Consider the following 26257-nt stretch of genomic DNA (forward strand, 5'->3'; position numbering starts at 1 on the left):
AAGCCCACTTTAAGCCCTTTATGTGTAGGAATTAAGCTACAATACATGACATATGTTGTTTTAATTAATAAATACAGTGTGAATAAAGATTACATAACTTAAAAATAACTGCAGTCTTTGTTATTTGATAGCCGCTTAAATTAAACAATTTTTATAGGGCAAGTAAAAACTGACTTCGGGCAAGTAGATCTCTGACCAACTTGCCCGACCGGGCAAGTGAAAAAAAACCTTGCTCCTGTTATTAACTCTGGGGTCGGGGTTGTGTGGGGAGCTCTCCGCAGTGCTGAACGGCTCCTGGCGGCTCCGCGACCGGCTCTGGGTCAGCTGGGAAAGGCTTGAGGCGGAGCAGGCTCACAGCTTATGTGTTTGCCACTTTCTTTTTCATTTTAACCCACACCATGATCTTTTCCTGACGCTAACCAAGTGTTTTTTTTGCCTAATCCTAACCAGACCTTAACCACAGGACATCATGATGATTTCGGAACAACGGGACTTCGGAACAATGGGTTTAATATGGTCGGAACAATGGGATGTCGGACCAATGGGCTGTCGGAAAAATGGGCAGACCCCTTTTTGTACATCATAAGGCATCCTATATAATGACATTATTCAGTCATCAGGCCTTCACCTGTGTCACCTGTATTGTTACCTATGTTTGCTTTACTAATTTAGGCCCCATCATGTGGTTACATAAAAACACACCTGGCAAAGAACAAACCAAAAAAATCAAATTCCAGTATCTCCAACAAATTATATCTAAGCTAAATAATACTATGAACTAAGCATGTAAAGAACAACAAATATTCCTTTTTTCCTTGCAAGCTTATTTTAGCTTTATTAACAGCTTTTTGCTTACAGATAAACTTTTTAATAAGGCCTATCTTTAAAGGCGCTGTAAGAATGTGGCCAAAACGGTTACTGCACTCAAATTCAAAATACTGCCGCGAGTCGTGTCCGCCCCCCCTCCCCTACAGATTCGAGGTTGCTGGACAGCGGCACGCTGGAGACTGATTTGTTTGCCCATGGGCGGCTGTCGTGGCAGGGCCGTGTCACTGCGTCCTTGATCTTCGGTTTTCCAGCGGACCGTTCGAGCAAGTCCGGTTTCTCTGCTGCTAACGCTGCTGCCGGGATACAGCTCAGGAGGAGCCGGCTGCTAATGCTATGTACTGGGACACTGCTAATGCTGCTTGCCGTGCTGCTGTAGCTCAGTCGTAACTGTAACTGATGCTGAGACTCTACTGACTGTGTGACTGGTAGACGGCGGTGGGTGGCGCAACAGGCCAAAACACAAATTCAAAACATAAACATGATTTGCGGACCGTAACATTTTTTTTTTAAAATGTGAATTTTCTGGCTGTACTATTGTTGTCGGTGAGATCAGTATGTTATATTAACATTATTCCTTATTCTCTGTGACATATTAGGAGGATTTTACGACTATTTGCTTTTGGTCACAAATTTGTTAAAATTCATGTAAGCGAGCACTTCTCCTTTCAAAGGTTTTCCATCCACCTGACAGGTGTGGCATATTAAGATGCTGACAGATGCTTAACAGCATCATTATTACACAGGTGTGCCTTGAGGTGGTCACAATGAAAGGCCACTCAAAAATATGCAGTTTGATCAGGACACACGTCACAAGTTTTGAGGGAGCGGGCCATTGGCATGTGGGAATGTCCACCTGAGCCGTTGTTTGTGAACTAAATGTTCATTTCACTACCATAAGCAGTCTCCAATGTCGTTTAACTGAATTTGGCAGTACATCCAACCAGCCTTACAACTGCACAAGTTAGTTACGATGACAAACTGCTGTCAGATCAAGACCCCAGTGAGGATGATGAGCATGCAGATGAGCTTCCCTGAGACAGTTTCTGATGGTTTGTGCAGAATCTTTAGTTGTGTAAACCAGTTGTTGTGTCAACTGTTTGGGTGGCTGATCTCAGATGATCTTGCAGGTGAAGACACTGTATCTGGAGGTCCTGAGCTGGCGTGGTTACATGTGGTCTGTGGCTGTGTGGGCAATTTGATGTATTGCCAAATTCACTAAAGACGGCTTATGGTAGTAAAATTAACAGTGAGTTCATGGGCAACAGCTCTGGTGGACATTCCTGCAGTCAACATCAGAATGGCACACTCCCACAAATATTGAGACATCTGTGGCATTGTGTTGTGATCAAACTACACATTTTAGAGTGGCCTTTTACTGTGACCATCCCAAGGCACACATGTGTAGTAGCAATAATGCTGTTTAATGAGCCTCTTGATATGCCACACCTGTCAGGTGGATGGATTATCTTGGAAAAACATGAGTGGTCAAAGATTTATGACCAAAATTTGAGAGAAATATATCCACTGAGTTCACGAAAAAAGTCCTAGATCTTCAAGTGTTGTGTTTAAAATTTTGTTTAGTATCAATGGTAAAGTCAAAATGTTAGCCATGGGGAGTATTCCTTAAACCTTCTACAGACTGTGGGATTTTAGCAGCCTTATACATTTAGTGCAGCTACACTGTGTGACATGGATCTAATAAACTTCTGTATGATATCAAGTTTGATGTATATAGACTGTACAAGCAGGCTACGACATACGATACAATAGCTTGAGTGCGTAAGGATGCTGAACGGGCATTATTTTTCCTACTGTGAAGCACAACATAGAGGGTCACATTAATAAATAACCTAAAGTTTTGTGGGCACTACATACTTCAGTGTGCCTGTGTGTGTCCGTGCATTTGTGTTAGCTGCTAGGTTTCTCACCTGCAACTGCAACTCCACCACTATTTCTTTCCATGTTACATCCTTCTTTATGTGACCATGGTAAGAGCTTGAGGACACTTCATACAGGCAAAAATCCTGCTGCCACAACAAGGTTTCCCTCTTTTCTGGAATCCCACACATTTCTTTTAGTGCTTTTTGCCTCCACGGCGAGCTGCTATCTGTCTTTTTGTTTGGATTTAACAACAGTGCGTCATTTCATGCTGCATTTCTATTGGTTGGCTAGTAGACGTAGGTCACACAGTGAAATGGTCATCCCCGATTTATGGCACCGTCAGAATTTTATCCCAGGCTGTCTTTGATGGCGAGACTATGACAGTGGCCAGCCTTGAACCTCTCACTGTGCGATGTAGGCCCACCGTTTTAGGGACACAACCAAAGATATCGCCACATTTCTTTCATGTTGGTCTTTCATCTGGAACAGCCCAAAATCACACAGTTTATACCAGGCTGTAGCTTGTGAAAACGGTATAATGTCTTCTTACTCTGGAGGAGCTTTGTCAAACTGAGAAAATAACTGATGATGTCATAGCAATGTCAAAAGGTTAGCTTAGCTTGTGCTTGAGTCTACAAATGTTAAACATCAAACCTGTGGTACAAGCTTTCCACAACAGTTGGATTAAGGTGACAAACTCATCACTGATCGTTGAGAGAGATTCTCTCATTGGTGAGGGCAACTATTTGAATGTCATATTGTCTGATGCATTAAATGTGTTCCTGAAATGAAACTCTCCATATGTTTGACATTGTGCATCACAGCTGCGCATTCATACTGAGGTTTGTTTGTCATTCCTCCAGATCCCTAATGCAGAGTGCCAGCCTCACAGGCTGTACTCTGCTGTGTAATTTTGGTGGGTAACATGATGGGCCATTAGCTGACTGTGATTTCAAAATAATCCTTCACGTCTGTTACCAAGACATGTGATGCGTCATTGTTTAGCTCAACAGCTAAGTGATGACGCATCCGAGGTTCAGGCTGAGCTTTGGCACTTGTTAATATTTCTGTTATGTCTATGTGTGTGTGTGTGTGTGTGTGTGTGTGCACCCATACTCTTGCTGAGGCTGATGTGTCTATAAACAGAATCTATTCCTAATCGTAAAGCATGTGTACTGTAATGGCTTATCATATAGGCAAATCAATACTACAGCATGCTGTACAGCCCAAGACAAGTTAGCCATGGAAGTAAAATGATTTTTTTAATTCTATGGATTAAACACTATACTGCCATACAATACTTCATTCTTTGGAATATTCAATTTATATTATCATACAAACTGATCTCAAGCATATACTGATTTATTATCTCTTTACAGCAGCGATATAAGACAGCATTCTGGCTATTTAAAACCTTAAATCCTGATTAGATTATAAGTGTAAAACTTCTTCAAATAGAAGACACTATTTCTGTCTGTTATGACTTTGGCCGGGGAGAGACACTGGCTGCATTCCAATTTAATTATTTCCTTAGAGTAAAATTTTATTTCTAGCTGAAAAATTTACTTCTACCATGTCTACTTCCCTGACTCTTCAACTCTCTTTAACTCTGCTCTGCACAGACATAATGGGAGATGTTTTTCAGGTATTTACCATTGTGACACTTTGGCTTCTTTTTACAACAGACACACAATTATAGTTACATGCTCCCTCTAGCACTATGGCCCGCTTGCTCCTCCTGCTACCAGCTACAGGCAGATCAATATTTGAGAAGGGTATGCAGCAGCAGAGGTGTGTTTGTGTAGCTGCCTATCTCTGTGGGGCAGCCCGTTATAGTGTCAAGTCTGGAGGATGGGAGTTGGCCTTTGGGGGAAGTGAGGCTGTTGAGGGGGTGGGAATGGGGGGGGTTATAAGCCTGGGATGACCTGACAGCATAGATATTTAATAACTGTCTTAACCTGGACTTCCAGCAGACGTACTGGTGAGTTATGAATATGGCCGCACCTTCAACCTTTCACCCCACCGAAGCTTCCCAGAAAAAACATGAAGGAACAGAGAGGATTTGGCTGCAGTACACTGTTCAACTCCATCAGACAAGTGTTAATACTCAGTCACCCTGCTGGTCAAATGTAATCTTATCCATACATACCTGAGAGCAGGCTGGCACAGACACTTCTGCAAGGGTTAGTTAAAGTTGTTGTTTTTAGATTTAGATTTTCAGCTTTACTAGCAATTTCATAAGATCACCAGAATGCCCATTGTCAAATCCACGTAGGGTTGTACGTACTACTGTCAGTAAAGTTGGTAAGCATCAACCACATTAAGGGTTGGGCTTTGCTAGAAAAGACGTAGATTGGGAACTACACTACTCAAAAAATCAAGGGAACACTGAATGGTCACAGCATAACATCAAGTCAGTTAAACTTTAGGAAGCACAGGTGACTGTCTAAACAAGTGATCTCCTGCTTTGCTGCAAATAAAATAGGTGCAATGGAGAAGCAAAAGCAAGACAACCGCGAAAAAGGGAAGGGCTTTACATGTGTTGGTCACGGACAGTTGCTCTCTCCTTATCCTTCCTGACTGATACTTCTCTAGTTTTGTGTTCTGCTAATGTCCTTGTCACTACTGGTAGCATGAGGTGGTACCTGCAGCACAATCAGGTTGCACAGGTAGTTCAGTTCCTCTAGGATGGCACATCCATACGTGTGGTCCCAGGAAGGGAGCGTGGAGGAAATACCAGGAGATCGGCCATTACACGGGAAGAGCTGGACAGGGCTGTAGAAGGGCATCAACTCAGCATCAGGACCGGTATCTGCTCCTTTGTGGAAAGAGGAGCAGGAGGGGCACTGCCAGAGTCCTACAAAATGACCTCAAGCAGGCTACTGGTGTGCATGTCTCTGACCAAACTGTCAGAAACAGACTCCATGAGGGTGGCATTAGGGCCTGACGTCCTCTAGTGGGACCTGTGCTCACAGCCCAGCACCGTGCAGCTTGACTAACATTCGCCAGAGAACACCAGAACTGGCAGGTCCGCCACTGGCGCCCTGTTCTCTTCACAGATGACAGCAGGTTCACACTGAGCACATGTGACAGGCGTGAAAGAGTCTGGAGACACTGTGGTGACTGTTATGCTGCCTGTGACATCATCCAGCATGACCGGTTTGGTGGTGGGTCAGTGAGGAGGGATGTCTTTGGTGTGTCGCACAGACCTGCATGTTATAGCCAACGGTACCCTGACTGCTGTTAGGTACCAGGATGAAATCCTCAAAGTGGCTGTCAGACCTTACGCTGGTGTAGTGGGCCCTGGGTTCCTCCTGGTGCAGGACAGTGCCTGGCCTCATGTGGCCAGAGTGTATAGTTAGTTCCAGGATGATGAAGGCATTGATGCCATTGACTGGCCCTCTCGTTCCCCTGACCTAAATCCATTTGGACACTGATGAGAATATATATTGATACATCAGATGCCACCAAGTACTGCCACAGACTGTCCAGGAGCTCACTAATGCCCTGATCCAGGTCTGGTAGGAGATCCCCCAGGACACCATCCGTCGACTCATCAGGGGCATGCCCAGGTGTTGTAGGGAGTGCACACAGGCACACAGGGGCCATACACACTACTGAGTCACATTATGAGTTGCCGTGATAAAAATCATACAAGTTGAATCAGCCTGTGATTTCAATCTTTTTCTTTGATTTTTGATGTGATTTTGAATCCAGCCCTTAGTGGGTTGATGATTTTGGTTTCTATTGACCGTTGTTATGTCATTTTGTTGTGTCATGTGTGATTTAAGTGTTACCTTATTGTTTTTTTACAACAGTGTAGTTTGGTGTGGAAACTAGTTAGGCAAAAATATTTATAGCTGGGGGTAAGATGTCATATTGTAGCCATTTAAGTCATACTGTTCATTTTGGAAAGTTATCAAAATGGCTGGACACAATCTTATGTCAGAAAGATTTGGAGCAAAGGGGCCTCCAAAGCTATTTGACCATTTCACAAGCGGTTCTGATGGTGGATACTGGTAGCTGAAATGTATGCACCTTCTCATAATACAACGTGTGGCTGCCACAACATTGCATTCTGGTCTATTGAGTAACCCTGTCAACCAAAAGTTCCATTTATACACAATTGAATGTTTTTTAGAGGAAATGTACTTACTTTTTTCTGGTCCAGGAAGTTATATGTTCTTGTACCGTACAAATCTTGTAGGAATGGATGGATTGTGGTAGTCAAAGCACAATGGGGCCATATTAGACAGACACAGAGTAGACCAATCAGAGCTTAAATCTGCACAGTTGCCATAAATGTAGACCAATTTTTCTATTTCCATTCAGGAGAGGGTGCCCCCACCACACAGCATTTTAATATACTTGTTTAAGTCTTCAGGCTATAATTGGTTGTTTGTAATAATTAATAATAATTATTCTTTGTACTCCAGCATTTTGTGTGTGTGTGTGTGTGTGTGTGTGTGTGTGTGTGTGTGTGGAAGGTAGTGTGGTCCTGATGATGTAAGCTCAACATTCCGTTTCACTCCCTGTATCAGTCTTGCCCCAGCTTGTTGAACAGCAACTCCCAAAGAAACAAGTGCTATCTCTAACATTAGTAAAGACAACAGTAAGTGAACTTCCTGCAAGAATAGTCAATAACAACAATTACATGGAAACAAGAGTATGCACTCGTGAAGTTTCTCGAAGGAAAAGATATTTTCACTGTTTTTCCAACTGGATTTAGCAAAGAACTTGATTTCAAACTGGCTCCGTTGGTGATGAAGAAGATGTTCCCTGGCATTTTGTTGATTAGCTTAAGGATTTTGTCTGTCAAGGCAAGTACTCCCACTCACTGACAGTGTTTGGGATGGGAGCTAGGCTGATACAGAGAGCAAAACAGAATGCTGAGCTAACCTTATCAAGATGGTTTTACCAGGCTTGCATAAAGGGGCTACAAATCACATTTTGTTGTGTAACCTTGTGTTGTAGAATTACAATAAATGCTTGACCTGTAACCTTGTTCATCTTCAGACACTTTTGTTCCCGATGTCCATCCACTTATGGAGACACCACTGAAAACTTTTCATTCTTTACTTGAGGATGGTTACTCTTGGGTACAATGTATGAAATATGAATAAATGATTGCTTCAAAATATCAGTGCAACTTCTGTATAAAGATGTTGACATATTGGCAAGTCCAATTTATTTTTAATAATTTTGTAATTGCTCTCTCTCTCTCTTTCTCTGTCCAATATTTTCCCCCCAGACACTCCATGCAGCAGCAAACCAACAAAGTCATCACCAGCACTAGCCAACTCATCAAACAGCTCTCTGATATAATCAGCGGCTCTTCACGGGTATTTTCTGCTCCCCTTCCTCCCTCTTTCACTGTCATTTTCAAGAATAAACAGTGGATTAAACAACATTGGAGCTAATTAAGGCTAATCTTGTTTTGTTGCACAGCAAGACCGTCTGCACCTGACCAGACTAAAGACTGAACTCTCAGAGTCTGTGCAGCGCTATGGGGATCTGCAGAAGGTATCCACATATACAGTATCTTCATGTGCTGGCATAAATTCATCACTATGGTTAATTGATTATTATTAACAACAACTGACAAATAGATGGAGTTGCTCCACTGACAGAAAGTTGTAAGAGCTATTGCACATACAGGCAAAACAAACACTTACTGGCCTCTGGAAAAGCAAGACTCTTCTTGATGCTATCTCTTTATTTGCTCCTCTTCCAGAAAATTGCAGAGCGTTCAAGGGCCTTGCTCCCTCCAGCACAGAAAGACAAGAAGAAGGTGAGCTGATATGGAGGGTAAAAAATCTGCCCTTTGTTTCACTGTCATTCATAAAAGAGTAGGATGATGAGATGGCATTTCTCTGCTCGATTGCATCCTCACAAGGGCTCCTTTGAAGCTCTGTATAGTCTCTTCCACTCTGTTATAGTGGACTCCATTCATCAAATACAACTCTTCTGCAGTGCATATTTTTTTTCATCTGAATCTAAAATGGTTCAGGCAAGAGTTTATTTTCAGTGTGCAGCCCCATGACAGCAAAGAGATAGAGACGGATAATCAGTAATTGTGTTTAACAAATGGTCGATCCTTATTACAGACAGACTCGATGTGAATGAGTCCTTATTTTGTATTAGTAAAACAAAATAATATAAAAACAAACTTGTTGATCTCTGTTTGTATGTGGTGTGATTGAGTGGCTGAAGTAAAAAAAATACACCGACAGTGTGATCGTGATGGAAGTATCAGTTCCTTCATGCTGATTCGTGTAAATGTATCAAACTTTTCAAGTTTTTATACGTATATACTCATACATTATACCATTATAGTACATCCATGCTCAACAGCTAGTGACAGCCAACCCACAACATTTCTCTTCAATGCAACACCAGTCATCATTTATAGGTTTATAATTAATAAAGACAAACCATTAATTTTAATGTATTGATTAGCATCCCACTTGTATGTTGTGGGATGACAACGATCTGTCATTCTATTGTTACTTCCACAGCCTTTTATTGCATTCATGTTTCGGTGAAATGATCATATAAAAAATGAGTTCCTGATCGTATTTCAAGGCTCATTAAATCAGTTTTCTTTGCTCTTTGTTTTCAACGTGGTCTTTAAACACTCTGAAAAACATCTTTGTCTTCGTAGCGTCCACATTGTTTCCACATTACAACTTAAAGCCCATGAACACACCAAAGCCGGAGGAGTGTAGCCTGGTTAAGATCATCCTGATGATGTGAGAACAACATTCAGTTTTGCTGTCTGCATCAGCCTGGGCTCGCTGTTGCCCCAAACACTTTCAGTGTTACAAACAAACTCCTTCAGCCAATCAGTGTAACAGAACACCGGGGGACATCGTTTTCATCAGCAACAGGGCCAGTTGATAAATTAAGCTTTTGCCAAATCCAGTCTCAAGAATGGCAAAATTGTCTTTTCCTCAGAGAAACACTGAGGAAACACTTTTCCTCAGCAAGTGCATACTCTTGTTCTCGTTTAATTGTTGTTATTGACTCTATATGTGCAGTAACTCCACTTATCCCTGTGTATGATAATGTTAGAGTTAGGGCTTATTGCATTTTAGATCATCAGCTACAATGCAGTCCCTGATTGGCTTCTTACATTGTCAACTAACTCATGTTGAGCTCATGTCATCAGGATGGTCGTACCAGGCTAGGAGGAATGACCATCCGAGGAGCATGTAAATGCACCACTAGCCTTGGCTGGTGGAGGGTCCAATTTAATTGCTTCTTGTTTTAGTGGGCAAAGTTATCAGTGCCCTACAATTACAGCAAGTGGGCCTGTGGGATTCATAAGCACTTGAAAGTACGACAGGCTGACCTGGTACATACTGGACACTAAAAAGAGTTGTTCAAAAAGATTTGTTTATCAATTTCCCCCGTCAATACAGTATTAAATCAGCATATACTGTAGGTCTGTACAGAGGGCTGTACACTGACAGTGTGTGGACTAATAGATTTATGGATTTACTTTCAGTTTCTCACCATATCACGCCATATCACATGATTACAGTAAAACGACTCAACAGTTTTCTGTTCTAAAAATTGACCATGATGTTTGTTCCCTGTAGGGGTACTAGGTACTCTGTTGGCCACTGTAAAGACAATCGTCAAAAATATTTAAAAACTGTTTCTTTAAAGCTACCCACTGATTCTGTTACACTGCCCAGTGTCCTTTAATCTCAATGGTATCTCCCAATTCAGTTTATTTACATTAAGTGACCTGATGCATAGGCGTATCAGATAACTATCCTGTCTCAAAGAAGCCAAAGGAAGTCCAAAGGAAATCAAGAAGCATTTGGGATGGATTGATGGATATTACACAAAAATTAGCCACTGCTGTCCCTGTCATATTTAATAAAGCCACTGGGTTAACAAACAGCTCACCACATATGATTATGCAGAAGGTGGACCATTTTGTTTTAGCATTAATCTGACCCCTGATCATTTTGGCCACTGAATGATCTGTGTGGGTGAGAGAGCAGCGGGAGTACTCATAAATGATGATTCATCCACGTGTTTGCATTAGTTTCTGCTTAGGTGTTTGATACTTGCTAGACTGCTATTGTTGTAACTGAACTGCTAAAGTGCAGAAGTGCACTGTGGTCATGAAAGCTCAATGCACTGCAGCTTAAGAAAACACTATTTAAGAGGGTGACACTGAGGACAGCTGCCTTGTCTAGACAGATTTCCATTTTTTAATTGCAGGTTTCCTTTTTTATTTAACAAGCATTATTGGAGGGAAACTGAGATCTAAGCTTTTACTGCCAGTGACTGCTTCTGTGAAATTGTTGTGCGGGTGATGAAAAAGAACTTGAAACTTGAAACAATGGACAAAACAAAGGCAAATGTAGAAACAGGACATGCACAATATTTAGAGAAACATACTATGAAGTAAAATAACAAAACATGCAGCAAAAGCTTAACTCAAAACATGATGTAAACCTTTAAAAAATGTGTTTTCTAATCTGTTTTTAGTTGTGGCTTATGATTTGGTCCGAAGCTAGAAAGAGTTTAGGACGTGATCTCCCAAAAAAAGCCCAATTTGTCATTTTACATGATCAAACAAACAAGAAACAATGTCTTAATTCGTGAGCTTTAGAGGTGTTATTATGCACCTTTGGACTTAGTCAGATAAGCTCCTTTCCCTTGTTTCCAATCTTTAGGCTAAGCTAAGTTAGCGAGCTGCTGGCTGTAGCTTCATTATTACGTACAGACATGAGAGTGGTAATAAACCTCTCATCCAAGTCTTGGCAAAATAAGCAAATAAATGTATCTCTCAAAGCGTTGAACAGTCATCAATAGTTGTATATGAACCAAGTATGATCACCTGTATCACTAAGACTGCATTCATACAAAATCAGGCATGAAAATACCACTCCTGCCATTCATTTGAATATTGGTAGTGCATCTAGGCTGCTGATGCGGGGCCACAGGGGATCCCGACAAAAAAAAATAACAGTAGCCTGTGGCAAGAAGATGAAACACAATTAACTGACGTCATGCTGTGGTGCCAATCCCATAACCAGTGATCAGACCAAAAAATACCCTAAGCCAGAGGGAAACAAATAATACAGTCTCTTTCTGTCATTAACTATTAGTGACTAATAACAATGTATGTATTAACAGCTTGTGTGTACAATTCAAGTGATTCTCTAAAGGCGCTTGCACATGACCAGTGTTAAAAATCTCTTGATGCCCGCTGTGCCATTTTTTTCCTATGGAAGCTGGCATTACGCTGATGTCGGAGTACTTTTCGCGTCGAGTTGTGGGCTTCATCGGTGTTTTGATGCAATGCCGAAAGTTCAATTTTGTTGAACTTCGACCCCGTTTGAAGCTAACCTTTCTGTGTAGAGCCAATGATTTTACAGTAGAACACAGGCGGGGGGCGGGGGGCGGGGGCGGAGACAGGGCTTGGAAAAATGTGAAGATCTGACTGCAAGATGGAGAAGATCAGCGTTGGGTCAAGCCGACCGCGAGCGCTGTGGCATCTGCAAATCGGCAATCATGTGTAAGTGCCTTAATGGGGATATGGCTACCCCTAGGCGTACTTGGGAGTACTGTAGGGGGTATGTTTGATTTATTTATTTTTTTATTTTTTACTATTTAATTTAAATCAATCAGTTGATTTAGATTAAATTAATGAAGTCAAGTTTTTTTTTCATTACTTTTAAATATTTCTCCCATATATAATTCCTAAAATAATAATACTTTAAGTTCAAGAAAAACAGATGTTCACAAGACATTCTAACTCATCAAATATCGCTGCTTTGTCTGTGGACTTTCACGTCTACATATGACGTGCGAGGTATACTCCTGCTACCTTTGTTGATGTTATGGGACTGCGTTTCAATTAATGCTTGTTGCATGCATTCTGTCTCTTAAAAAAACACCTTTATTATTTATTTGACAAGACAGTATTTGAGCGTGATGGGGGGAGAGAGAGAGAGAGAGAGAGAGAGAAAGAGGGGATGACATGTAGCAAAGGGCCGCAAGCTGGAATCAAACTCGTGGCTGCTGCTGCAACGACATTGACCCTGTACATAAGATGCCCACTCTAACCATTGAGAAACTGGTTGCCCTTAAACATGCAGTCTTTTTTATAATAAACTTACAAGGCCAGTAAAACACCTCATATTTACATTTATTTCCTCGTGCAATAAAGGCATGGGGTCAGGCTAAGGCAACAAAAGCATGTATTAGGTTTAGAAAAAAACGTCATGGTTTGGATCTACATTCAAATGGGAAGCGAATAGCGGGCCCCTGCGTGGGCCTTTGTGCATTGGTATCTTACATTGACGTCCACATTTTGGACAAGTTTGGTTGATGGCCATTACGTCAACAACTGCCTAGTTTGTTCACTTTTGTGCATCAGTATCTAACACCCAGATCACTGACAAAACAGCGGTATCTGATGAGTTTGGAATGACAACAGGCTGGTGTACACGTAAATGTGTCTTTTGTGGCAGTAAAGGTACTACAATGATGATAATCAAAAGGAATTCTACAGACCATTTAAGCCAACATAAACAAACTTAAGCCCCTTTTCCACTTCACAAAAAACAGCTTACACCAGCTAACATCTGCCTTTTTAATGTAACGGGAAGGGTTACAATCTGCATCCACACCTAGCTGACTCTGCAGTAGTCACAGGTTTTTATCGGCTTTGGCTCTGATCGGCATTGATGGAAACAATACAACTGGGTGAACACGCTAATTTTAGCCCCTTTACCGGCGACATGCAATGAAGCGCCACCACAAAATACCATTTGTCTCTGCCCGAGCAGAACTCAAAGATCGACCCGAATGAGTCTGCACTGAGTTTAAAAGAGCCAGAATGAGTAAGAGATAAATGAAGTAACCACTGTAAAGTTATTACAGGCCTCAGTGCTGCTTTCTACTGTTTATTAACCTGTTTCTCAGCCTCTTAGTGACATCAAATATGACACACCAAAACAAAAAAGCACATACACACATAAAGGCATACTCACCTGCTGCAGAGCCATGTACACAACTCTGGTCTACTGACAATGGAAATTAAGCCTGTAGCCTATTTTTAAAGAGGTTAACCATTTTAAAAAACAAACAAAAAAAACCTGTGTACACATGCTAATTTTGGTGGAAATGGGGTATTACTTGAAGACAAATACTCAGTTGCTGAGATGGGAGATTGCCTTTCCATAGCTGGTCTCTCCACCTTCCACTCACCCACAAATGGGCCATTTAAGTGACAATCCCACACCATCGCACAACCCTGCAGCTACTCCCCGCATTGCCTGACTTAGTGTGAATGCAGCCTTAGGAGAAAGGTCAGTTCAGCAACAGAACAGCACCTCTGCGTTTCACTCAACAGTACTTCAGTGGGGTGCAGGTTTGAACTCTTTTGATTGAAGGACCCGTCTTGAACACCACCTTGCTGCTGAACTGAAGGGAAAATCATTTACAGCTTCAACTCTTCAACTGGTTGGACAGTAACAATTCTGTGAAGAACCATTTTGCTCACAAAGAGCCTCTAAAAATCCATCTTTCTTACAGAGAGGAGAGTCGTATGTATTAAGGTTTTATGTCCCTCTGAAGGCATATTATCAGGGTCTTTTATACTGCTAGCATTAGAGGTAAAGGGCTTTGGGGGCGGCGAGCTGGATGGGACGTTAAATAAATCTGACTACCTTCAATACATAGCAGCAAGTTCACTAATCAGCGAGCACATTTTGGAAGAACAAATTGGTAAAACTACTGCTAAAAAGCGGTGACAATAGGAGCAGAGTCTGTATTATCTGCTGTAGAAGAAATGGAAGGTTTTTTCAGTTCATGGATAGCGAACAGTGAGAGGCGTTCTGACGTTCAAAATGCCATACATATATGCATTTATACAAGCATTTTGCAGATCAATGCAAATGTTATTGACTGCTTTCCACCCACACCTTTAAATTCACGTCATCAGTCGACTGAAATCAACAGCAGGGAACTCGAGAAACTGTGTGAACTTTTCAGCAGCGTGTGAACTTGAGCAATAAGGTGTCAGAATGATTGTCTTGAGAGTCTTTACCATCTGTGTGATGTACTAATATATTCTTGAGCATTTGTGGTGGGTCTGTATGTGGAGGAGTGAGCACGATGCTGCAGAGTTTGTTGAGGAGTGGTGAGTCACGTTGTGGCCAGTAGACACAGCGCTGTGACTCAGCCCGGGTTGGTCCTTGTGCTCTGACCCACACTGACCCCTCTACCATGAATTAGCTGTGCAGTCAGCCACACGAAGGTGGAACACATTAGCATGCAAAAAAAAAAAAAAAATCAAGCAGGCTTTTCTCTGAATATAGGTTTCCTCCCTTTCCTCTGCTTTTGTTTGCAAATGTAATAAAAATGTGCATGTACAGAATAGACAGATGTTCATGGATTAACAGCCTCAGTCTGAGCTAACCCCTGCAGTTCTCTGTACTAAGCTCCTGTGCACTGTTCAAATATCAGTAACTGGCTAGACCAAATGAACATTCTACTTCATTGAAACGCCGTTCTTTAAATCCAGAAACAAACATGGTGTGGTTTGATCTTTCCATTGTTTTAAACAAAAACTCAGGATTGATATATGATGAAAAATGTGGACCCTTTTTATCACTGCTGTGGTGGCTGCAGCTTTAGCCTACTCTGACAAGACATGCAAATAAAACACTTGCAGAAGATTAATTACCTCTATTGAAGAGAAATGCCCATTGCATGGGTTCTATATTTCTCTTATATATTTCTTTTGATGTGGAGGTATGAAGTTCTTGCATACTTCCAGAGGTGGAAGAAGTTGTAGGGACAAGCACTACATACATGCAAATCGCAGATGGCAGCAGAATCATGTTTCACAAATGTAAGTTGGTAATTACATTTATGATCTTAAACTGCCAAGAACCAAGTAACTACAGCTGTCAAATAAATGTAGTAAAAATAAAAAGTCCAATATTTCTCCTTGAACACCAGTGATGCTGAAGTATAAAGCAGCAAAAATGGAAATACTCAAGCAAAGTAACTCAAGACTCGAGTCACATGACTATGCTCAAGTGAGACTAAAGTCAAAAATTAAATGACTTTCGCTCTACCTAACAAAATTAAAAAAGATTTGCAACTCATCTTGGACTTAAACACCAGTGACTTGTGACTTTGCTTGGACTCGACCCTTTTGACTTCACAATACTTGATACCTCCCCCCAAGTCCAAAGAAAAGATCAAAAATAATGTTGCAGTGCGCCATGAATCATTTCCCTTCATTTCATGAATCATCTAAGATTAATGCTGTTGATTTCCACCAAACTAACACTAATTTTCCAGATGATCCACTTCCTCCTCCACTCAAGTTGCAGGAGAGAACCATGAAGAACTAACGTTACTGAAACTTGTTTCAACAAATAAACAGGAAATTTAAAAAGTGTTCATGATTTTATTATAGTTATCACAATCTTCCTCTGCTATTAAAATGGCATTATATTTGGTAAAGAACACTTTATGACTCGTTTAGGACTTGAAACTCAAACTTTAGGACTTGGGACTTAAGTGCAAAGACCTGGAACTTACTTGTGACTTCCAAAACAATGACTTGGTCCTACCCCTGGTAAATACTTACATTGCACCACTGAGATGTGAATGCAGTTTGAATGAGTGTATCTTAAGTATTTAGATAATCCACATTATACTTAAGTGAAAAGAAAATTGACTGCAGTTATTTAAATTATGGGCATTAAGCCTTGGGATTAATTTACATATATTACAAAATGTGTCTCTAAGTAAAGTCGGAACAAGCCTTACTGGTTCCTTGTACTGTATGACCCACCCTGGGACCCTTGTTCAAGGCCAGGTCGTATGGCCTTGAACAATACAACCACAAAAATTGTTTGTTTCTACCCTCTAATACAACCCACAGGAGCATTTCCTTAACTAATGCCCCTACCAGTGGCAAGAGATCAACACCTCCCCATACCTAAACATCAGAATAGCTCATATATGATCGTTAATGGTCACATTTGCACCAAAACTACTTGGTTAGATTTAGAAAAACATTATTGTTGGAGTTAAAATAAGTACTAATGTAAGAACACAGTCACATCAGAATAGTTAAGATAACTGTACATGAGCTTTTGGTTTCACATGGCACACAAACAGCTGGGTCTCTCCTGGGTCAAAGTCCTGTGTTTGATTTGATCGCCCAGTAATACAGAACACTGCCAGGCGGCAGAGGGAGCCACACCTGCTCACTGTCAGAAAGTACTTTACTGTTGTTGCTGTACCTACTACCATTATAACCACAGTATTGAATCTAATCTGATCTATTTTTTTTGTGCGCATGTCCTACAGAGTCCCCAGACACCAATCGAGGAGGGTCCTCTGTTTGGAGAAGCAGTGGGCTCAGAGGGAGGAGCTCAGGCTTTCCTATCTGAGATCAGTGAGGAGGATGTGGAGGTTCTTCGCCAAAGAGAGGAGGCCCTGCTGCAGATCGAAGTAAGAACACTGACATCCATTCAGCTTTACACGTGTATCTTCATGTCATTTGAACAACTGAATTCATCATGTACAAGTATCACAAAGTTGTCCAGTACAATTACTGACGAGAACAACTTCAGTGTCCTGTTGGCAGCCAATGAGTGGTGCAGGTGGTGATCAGAGGCCTTCCTCAAGGGCGTCATGTCTGTAATTTCACCACACTCTCTCACAAAAAAAAATCAAACTCTGTGAAGGCCTGAAGTGTAACTACCGTTGGTACTGGTTGTGCTTGATTTAGATTATAATGCTCATGATGAGGGACAATGGGATCCCTGGGCACAGGTACTTTAAGGTCCCCGCTTTGTACATAGCGTCCCTCCTGTATTGCATCTTTTTAAAGCTGATTCTAACTTTTAGTGCTGCTGTTGAAACCCGTACCCAGACTCTATATTTTGTTCATGCTGAAGTTGAAGATGGTTGTCTAGCTTCTTTCCAAAAATCACTGCCATAGCAGATCCGCACTGACACTCATCTCTACAAGTTTGTACAAAATATTATACGCCACTATAGACAAAATGATAGGGAACCATTAAAGAAAGTCTGTGATACAGGTTATACATTTTTAAAGCAGAGCTTGATAAAATTGCCTCACAAATTCAATTGTAGGCTTACCTTAGCCATATGTCCTTTCTAGATGTATTATGTGGGATATCATTTAAATAACAATAATATAATGTCAAACTCTGCATGCACAAATACTTAGTATGAAAGGACTTGCATCTGAAGTCCGCAGAAAATAACAGGATCAGGAAATCACTACTCATCACTGAGATCTTTGACTTTCCAACTAGAAATGTTCAAATTTACATCTGGTAATTTTATATATTTTTCTTACTGTCAATTAAACTCTGTTGTCCAAAAATTATTAAGCACATTATTGACCCACACTGTTGCACTGGGCAACATGCTCTTTCTTTACCTTGATAGCAAACACACTGTAGTTTATTTTGACTTAGTCCCACATACGCTGTCCAGGATACTCACCATAGCAACAAATGTAATGTAATCTGCAGCTTAAAACAGTCAGCTGCACATGCTTGTTAAAAACTGCTACGACCTGTTGTTTCAGAAAATCACTGAACTTTAAAAAAATAAAAAAAATAAATAAACTACATATTTGTGAACTGTTTTTGAATGGGCTTGGGAACCAAGGGAGGTCAGAATCAGAAAGTACTGAGAGTCTGACATATTGCTGGTTTTTGTATTTTCATTTATTTATTTAATTTATAAGAAATCTCTCACTTTAATTCAACCAAATTACCACAATAAATGTTGACATTGTAAGTTTCTGCAAACGAGGAATACGTATGATTGCACATTGTTAAGTAGCTAATACGGTGAAATCTCACATTTAAACAACAATGTGGTTAATGTGCAGTTAGATTAAGGCACAAAAAACACTTGTTTTTGCTTTTGCCCACATTGATGGAACAAACACCACTGGAAATGCAGCAAGCTGTTGCTACAACCATGTACTTTTGGTTGCACAAACGTTGCTGGAAATGCAGCAACAAGTTGCTAAAAAACGCCCACATTTAATGGCACAAAGGCCAATGGAAATGCAGCGAGCGGTTTCTAAAAAAACATCCACTTTTGGTTGCGCAAACCCAGCTGGAAACGCTGCAACGGTTAGCGTAGAAAACACCTACATTTGGTCACACAAAGGCTCCTGGAAATGCAGCGAGCCCTTCCTAAGAAACATTCATGTTGCGCTGCACAAACACCTATAGAAACACAGCAAGAGGTCGCTAAAAAACACTCACATTAGGTGGTACTAATGCCACTGGAAACACACTGGTAGGTTGCTAAAAAAGCATGATTGGTTGTAAAATGCAGCTGGAAATGCAGTGACAGGTTGCCAAAACAACATGTTTGGTGAATCAATTGCTGCTGAAAAACACAGTGACAAGTCGCTAAAACCCACTCACATTGGGTTGTACAAATGCATTGACAGGTCACTTAAGAACACTCAGGTTTGGTGGCACAAATGCTGCTGGAAACACTGACAAGTCCCTAAAAACCATCCACTTTTGGTGGCACATATGATGCTGGAAATGCAGTGACAGGTTGCCAAAAAACATTCTCGTTCAGGGGATCAAATGCTGCTGAAAAACAGTGACAGGTTACTAAAACCACCAACATTTGGTGGTACAAATGGTGCTGGAAACGCAGCAACAGGTCACTTAACAACATTTATGTTTGGTGGCTTAAATGCCCCTGGAAACACTGACAAGTTACCAAAAACCATTACATTTGGTGGTCTGTTTTTCTTTGTTGGTCTCAAAAAGTGGCCTTTGTAGTCTGCAGCTTGGTAGCCATCTTGCCTTGGTGTTACTCCATCCACCACCCCCTCCACGTCTCAATAACAAAGTCAGCTCATATACTATGTCACTTTAGAAACACTGATATGATACGTATGAAACATCCAAGTGTACTCTTCTGCCTTATCCTTTAAAAACAGTCACACAAAGTTCACACAGGGGCACTTCAATTAGGTCCCCCAATCCCTTTGGCCCCTGTGTCTGTGCCCACAAACCAGACAACATTCTTTTTTTGCTGTTAATAATATGATTTTCTTGGGCTGCAATTACCAGAAAATTTTGTCCCTCTGAAGATATATTTCACACATGTCCCAGAAGCCAAAAAAATGCCACTCAAGGTTCACTTTCCCCCCTCATGTATTCCTAGCCAGCCTACAAAATTCAAACCAGCAACCTTGTGATTATAAGCCTGTTTACCGATATTCTCTAAGGGCCCTATTTAAGCTGCTTGCACCTTGTGTTAGATGAGAAATGAGAACCTGTACTTTCATGTGCATGGCCTCCAGTCTTATACACTACAAAAAAGAAGCCCTGGCCATTTACCTTTTAAACAGTCAGGTATCCAAGATAGAAAACACCTGAATTTAAAACACCCTTTCCAAAAAATAAAGAGGCAAAAAAAAGGAAAAACAAGCTAGGTATTTGTTTTCTTCAAATATTGCCTCCCAGGAGGCCAGCACACGCCAAGTTAGTAACTAGAAACTCAGACAGGCTCCGTCTTCTTCTCCCACCTCCAAAAGCTTATTAGTATTTTGTCACAGTACCCCCATGCTGCTGCAGGATATTGAATGCTACCCAATTACTAAGGTGCTTATATAGACCTGTTTGTTCCTTTACCTGGGTAAAGTGTGTATGGAATCATAATGTCTTCAGACTTAACTTTTGAAGCTGGTAAGCCACATCAGTCTGTTCAATACTGTAAAACATTCTCTAAAATATCTCAAATTTGATAAATCTGATTTCTGATGGGGTCAGTCCTGCTGTATGATGTATGCCTTGATGCCAAACCTTAATCCATCCACACGAATCTATAAAGGGATATTCATAGAAAGTCACGGAGGGGTTGGAGCTGATCTCAGGTGACTGGGCAAGGAGCAAGGTACAACCTGGGCAGCTCTTCAGTCAAACACAGGACTGACACATAGCGACAGACAACCATTCATGCTCACATTCATACCTATGCCCTTGAAGTGTGGGAAGAGCCACCCGATGGGTTCAATCCCAGAACCGGACAGTGCTTACCAATTGCCAAACACTGATGCTGTATATATTTGACATTTACATAAGGACCAAAGAGTTCTGGAGACTCCCTGAGGAGTGGAACTGCCCACTGGGTAGCTCTCCTGAGAACTACATACCCTTAAGAACTTTTTACTGGTTTGAATATGTACCACCAATAGGAACTATAAAGGGACATAATCTAAGCCAGCTGTTGGCTGGTATAGCAGTGCCACTTTCGCTTTGACATGAAAACTTGTGTTGTATTTCCCCCATTGCATATATGCTCAGTAAAGCCTGGACTGTTGGTCCATTTGTCTGTGTTTCTTACAATTTTTTCATTACTAGCTGTTGTTTGTGTTTGGTTTTGTCTGCTGTTAACATGGCTAACAAGTTTTTAAAAATGGCGGTTGCTGGTGCTGCATTTGCTGTGTCTGACAAACCACAGTAGATTTATGCCACTTCCTCTTGTGCTGGGAGAGTACCTACACTGCAAGAGGAGCTAAAAAAAATCCCTAAAAATGGCCATCTAACAACCGCATTTCGTTCTTAGTTCTTGCGGTACAGAGACAGCAAAAGGCGGCATTCTTAGATCTATTAAAAAGGTCCTCTGGTCCAGAAACACCTTTAGTAATCTAACTTGGGGGCAGCATAAACAAGTTGAGAACACAACACTGACATATCACTTTTTCGTTGGTATGGTGAACTTATTAGCAGATGCTACTTCCACATCCAGCAGTTGCAGAAGAACATGATAATTCATTTGGTGTTTGTCTCCACATGAAGAATGTCAGTCCAAAATTTGCTCTCTTTTAGCTCTTTTTTTAGCCTCAACCAACTGCTGAGGGAAATATCTGTCTCTATAGCTGCTAAATGCGGCACAATGTTCACCAGCTAGTTTCCTGCTGTGGCTGTCTGCTGTTTGAAGCTAAGCAGGTAGTGTACTGTGGGTTTTTAGAGCTTTTCTACTGAAAACAACTGCCTGCTGTGGCCAGAAACAACACTATGAGAGTGATGACAGTGATCCAAAAAGAGTAAAGTTGTGGTCCATACAGCAAAACAATGAGCTGAAACATTATAATTTAAATAAAAAGTCGAGGGGAGCTGCAGAATCAGGTGATATTCCTCTTTAGGTTCGAGTGACCCCTCCTAGTCACATTGTTTCCACTTTATGATTTGATACTCTATATTGTTATCATGAAAATAACCATTATACAGTCCCTCCAGAAAATCGCAATCTTGCGAATAATTAATGCAAATTCAACGAAAGTCCGCAATATTTGCGGGGGCTTGCAATGTTTCAAAAGTCCCGCAATTTTTCCGTGTTTTTCCGCATTTTCTGGTGACCGGAAGTCGTGCATGCAACGTCATCAGACGCATCATCAATTCGCATTAATGGCATTACAGTATGGAGAAACGCTCTGTATTGACATAAGAATTTGCACTCTTTAAATGCATACAATATGTGTTGAATTTATTAAAATGTTATGTTTACAGAAGATGTAGCTTACATGTTGTTTTACAGTCACATTGTGTGGTTTGAGAGCTACAATTTTCACTTGGGATTTTTTGCAATATTATTGGAGTCCATGTCTTGAAACTAATTAAATAAAACTAAAGAAGAGAACTATAAAAACATTTGCAGCTATGCAGGAGGTAGTAGTAAAACACATTTTTTTTCTTGTTTTGTCATTAGCCGCAAGGTTTATAATTTTTGATAAATCCCCTTAATGAAGTTGTTTTTTTGAAACCTTTTTACTGAAATCATTTTCAAGTGATGCAAATCCTGGTCTCTGAAGTCAAAGTTCTTCACTTTGAATACCCACCATCCACCCATCCTGCTACCCTATGGCTTTATTCACATTACAAGCAAATGTGAAAATCTGATATTTTTGCTCAGAGTAGTGTGGACACACAAATCTAATATCTTCCAATCAGATTTAGGCCACTTTCATATGTGGTCCTAAATCCGATACATATCCAATTACTGGCCATTCAACAGCTGTGAGGACGGTCATATTGGAATTGATGTGTGTTTTCCCCATATATCCAAGGTTTTTCCACGTCATACTTCACTGCACAGATACAGATCAGTCACCATACAGTGTTGGAGTGGTCCGTTGAAACTACAGAGGGCTGCTGAACTGCACCACTGCTGCTTTAGGCTGTCCCAGTAGCTAGCCAATAGAGCCTGTATGCTGGATGCTTTCTGATGACAGCTTGCCTACATGCTATGACAGTGTTGTCATTAGGCACCAACAAAGATATTGGAAGTTAGCTCTGGATATCCAAAGGTTTGGAGGAACTGTTCCTCCATGAAACCCTCCAAATTGCAGCCCCACCCCCAAAGTAGGCTTTGCTCTTCCCAGGAATGATGATGTTGCTCCCAGGTTTCCAGCCAGCAAGGCACACCTCTCCATGTTTGTTAGTGTGTGGGAAGGCCTGAACCAGGTGCAGAGTCTCATCCACAGAGTGACCCAAAGGCAAATCATTGAGCTGTTCTGTCTCAAGATGCCCCTGTTGTCAGTCACAAACAAACCCCTGTATGTGATGCTGTTGTCCTCCTTCAGCACATCGTAGTCTCTGACGACTGCCTTGGTAAGGTCTGATACAAGGGGATTTTCATGTTACCCAAACCTCCCTGCTTCCTCCCTTTCGGTCCATGCCAAGTGAGTAAAGAGGGAGTGTACAGAGCAGCCTATGACATCACAGCAGATGCTGCTGAACTCATTCGCCCAGTTGCTGAAAGCTATGTACTAAGCTAGTATTATATTAACAGATTTTTTAGAAGACAGAGTATGTGAGATATTTTGCCTTCTAAAGTGTCGTGAAACTGAAGCTTGTGCTTAAAGTATTGACTTGTGTGATTGTTTGACCCCGAGGAATTTTTTGTACATTTTCCTACAGAAGCGGTGCACCCAAATTCGTACATATCCCACATATTTTGAAACGCTGCAATCACGTGACCAACGCGTTTACGGCAGTAAACAAGAGATCAGTCCCTAGCACTTGTAAGAAGGCAGGTTAGGGTGGTGGATGGGTCACAAAAAACCTGCGTTCACCCAGGACTTTCCCTTGGAGTCATGTTGTGTGTTCTGATCTGTGTGAACTTTGAGTCATTTTAAGGTACGTCCTCGCTATGTATTTCATACACTTATCCACAGTAACTTTTATTTCCTAAACGTAACCTCTGTCTCAAACTGTTGTGCATGCATTTTTGTAGGATATCATATGAACCACTGTATGAGAATACGTCGGCTGTTGATATGTTTTGGTCTTTATTATGTTAGCCATTATAATACAGCCTTTTAAACCTTTGTACTTAAGCAATGCAGTGTGATTTAATTTTTTGTTGGGGGGAATCCATATCCTGTCTTGTGGACGCTAGTTTTGATGCATAATGGTCTTGACAACACTCCTGATGTCTGGGGTTTATTGAACATGCCTCCTCACTTGTGCAAAATCTACTGTTGAAACTTTTAAAGACATATTGTAAAACTTCATCACCCATCTCAGAACCATATGGCTAAATCAAAGCAGATAGAAGCCAGACACATGGTGCTGCAGTCTGCTTTTAAAATGACAGGCCTATACGTGACAGTCCAGTTTTTGCTATCCAGAGGTTTGAAGACTAATGATAATGCTTTAGGAGCACTTTACAGCATAATGAAGACATATCTCTGTGCCCAGTTGGAGCTGTCTGAACTTCATCAACGTTTCAAATCGCCTAATCCCACCGCAGGAGCTGAATAGGAGTGGAAGAAAAAGGAAGAGCATCAATCTCTTGCAGTAGAGTGACACACAGTGAAAGAGCGGCGGCAGGAATGACAGCTTCATTTCAGCGCAGCAGCTGAGATGGGCCAGTCAGATGGTTGGTGTTCAGACAGGGTTGTCTGGCCGGCGCTTTAGTCATAGCAGCATGGATAAATGTCATAGTCAGCGCTCAGGCAGGTGCTGAGGGGCTTGACTTTGGGGAGAGTGATAGTATCTGACAATGTGGTTTTTCACCCTTATACCACCCTCCTCGCCTCTGTTCTCACCATCCAAGAACCCCCCCCATCTCTTCATACTATATACTGTATCAGCAGTGTTTGCTGTGAGTCCCGACACACCTCACTATTCTTCATCGCTCTCCTCCCAGAGGACCAAGAGAGCATAGTGTCTGTCATCGTTATCAGCTTGTGTCTCTGTGGAAATGGTTTGATGTGTTCTGAGGTTAATTTTGCCTTCCTCAGAGACTGGATGTGTGCGAACACTGCAGAGGCTTTCTGGCTGCAGCTGGTCAGTCATGGTGCACTGACTATAAGTAACGTTCTCTCTGGGGTTTGCACAGTTTACAAAGCCTTTCCACACTTGTGTCTACACCACCATTGCGTTTTCCTAAAGTCCTCTCCAAGACCAGTCCCAGGCAATGTTCTTTGTACTTGGATGAGTGAGTAAGCTTGTTGGTGATTTTAAGCAAACCTAGATTTCTCTGAAGCATGAACTAGTATTTAGATAAAAATAAAAATTTCTTTAGAGGCACCAATACATCAAAGATGATGAAATTTTAGTAAGATGAGAACAAGATGATGATGATGAGAAATCATCATCATGATCTGTTTTTTTAAGTATCACCATTTTACTCTCACAATTAGGGCTGGGCGATAAATCGATTTTATCGATTAATTCGAATTTGTAGTTTAGGCCGATTTGTTTTAATGAAAATCAAGTTTCTCTTTAAAATCCACCACCGCCGCTCCACGCTGGGCTCCCGTAGTTCAGAGTGGGCTCACCCACACACCTGCCACACACATCAGGCTCAGCCTGTAACATAAGGCTATTTAGTTTGTTTAATAAAAGGACAAGGTATAGACCTGTTCTATAGGAAAGGTAACCTTAAATGACTTCTGTTGTGATCCAATATGATGGTAGGGGAAACGCTGCCGTATGATAAGAAAGGGGTCCGGTGGAAAGCGATCACAGATGCAGTCGCCATGTATATTGCAAGAGATATGGTGCCCATATATAGGCTACCGTGGAAAAGCTGGGGTTTATTCACATGCTGAAAGGTATGTGCTATCAGGCCGCAAATTTTTTTTTTTAACTAGGAGGGGAAAAAATTGATTTAAATCGTGAAACGAATTTTTTGTGAAAAAATCGGAGATTTTTTTTTTAGGCCATTTCGCCCAGCCCTACTCACAATCAAGAATTAGATATTCATGTTAGAGCTGACCCAAATGCTTCAAAGCTTCAAAGCTCTAATCATTGTCATGTATTCGTGTAGTATTTTGTTGTGTCAGACACATATGAAGCCAATGTCATTGACCCCTACTTTTCGGACTGCTATTAAACTGGCAATCTGACGAGGAAAAGGAACAGGTGAGACAAAATGCGGACTGTTATCCGTGGCTGGCAGCTGTAGTGAGGTGCTTGCTTTACATCTCATGATGCAGCCCTACAGAAACTTTGTTAAA

At 41.2% G+C, this 26257-nt stretch overlaps 1 protein-coding gene across 1 annotated transcript in view; it reads left to right on the forward strand.

Annotated features, from left to right (window-relative positions):
• tsnare1 (T-SNARE Domain Containing 1) overlaps positions 1 to 26257 on the forward strand; it is a 1274638-nt gene that overhangs the window by 1106190 nt on the left and 142191 nt on the right. Inside the window, exons 6-9 of the mRNA XM_050047737.1 lie at positions 7961 to 8051; positions 8158 to 8232; positions 8444 to 8500; positions 17077 to 17220. Of these exons, the coding sequence (XP_049903694.1) occupies positions 7961 to 8051; positions 8158 to 8232; positions 8444 to 8500; positions 17077 to 17220 (367 nt within the window). The remainder of the gene's footprint in view (positions 1 to 7960; positions 8052 to 8157; positions 8233 to 8443; positions 8501 to 17076; positions 17221 to 26257) is intronic.

This window comes from Epinephelus moara, chromosome 6 (assembly GCF_006386435.1).
Source record: "Epinephelus moara isolate mb chromosome 6, YSFRI_EMoa_1.0, whole genome shotgun sequence".
In the NCBI taxonomy this organism is placed as follows: domain Eukaryota; kingdom Metazoa; phylum Chordata; class Actinopteri; order Perciformes; family Serranidae; genus Epinephelus; species Epinephelus moara.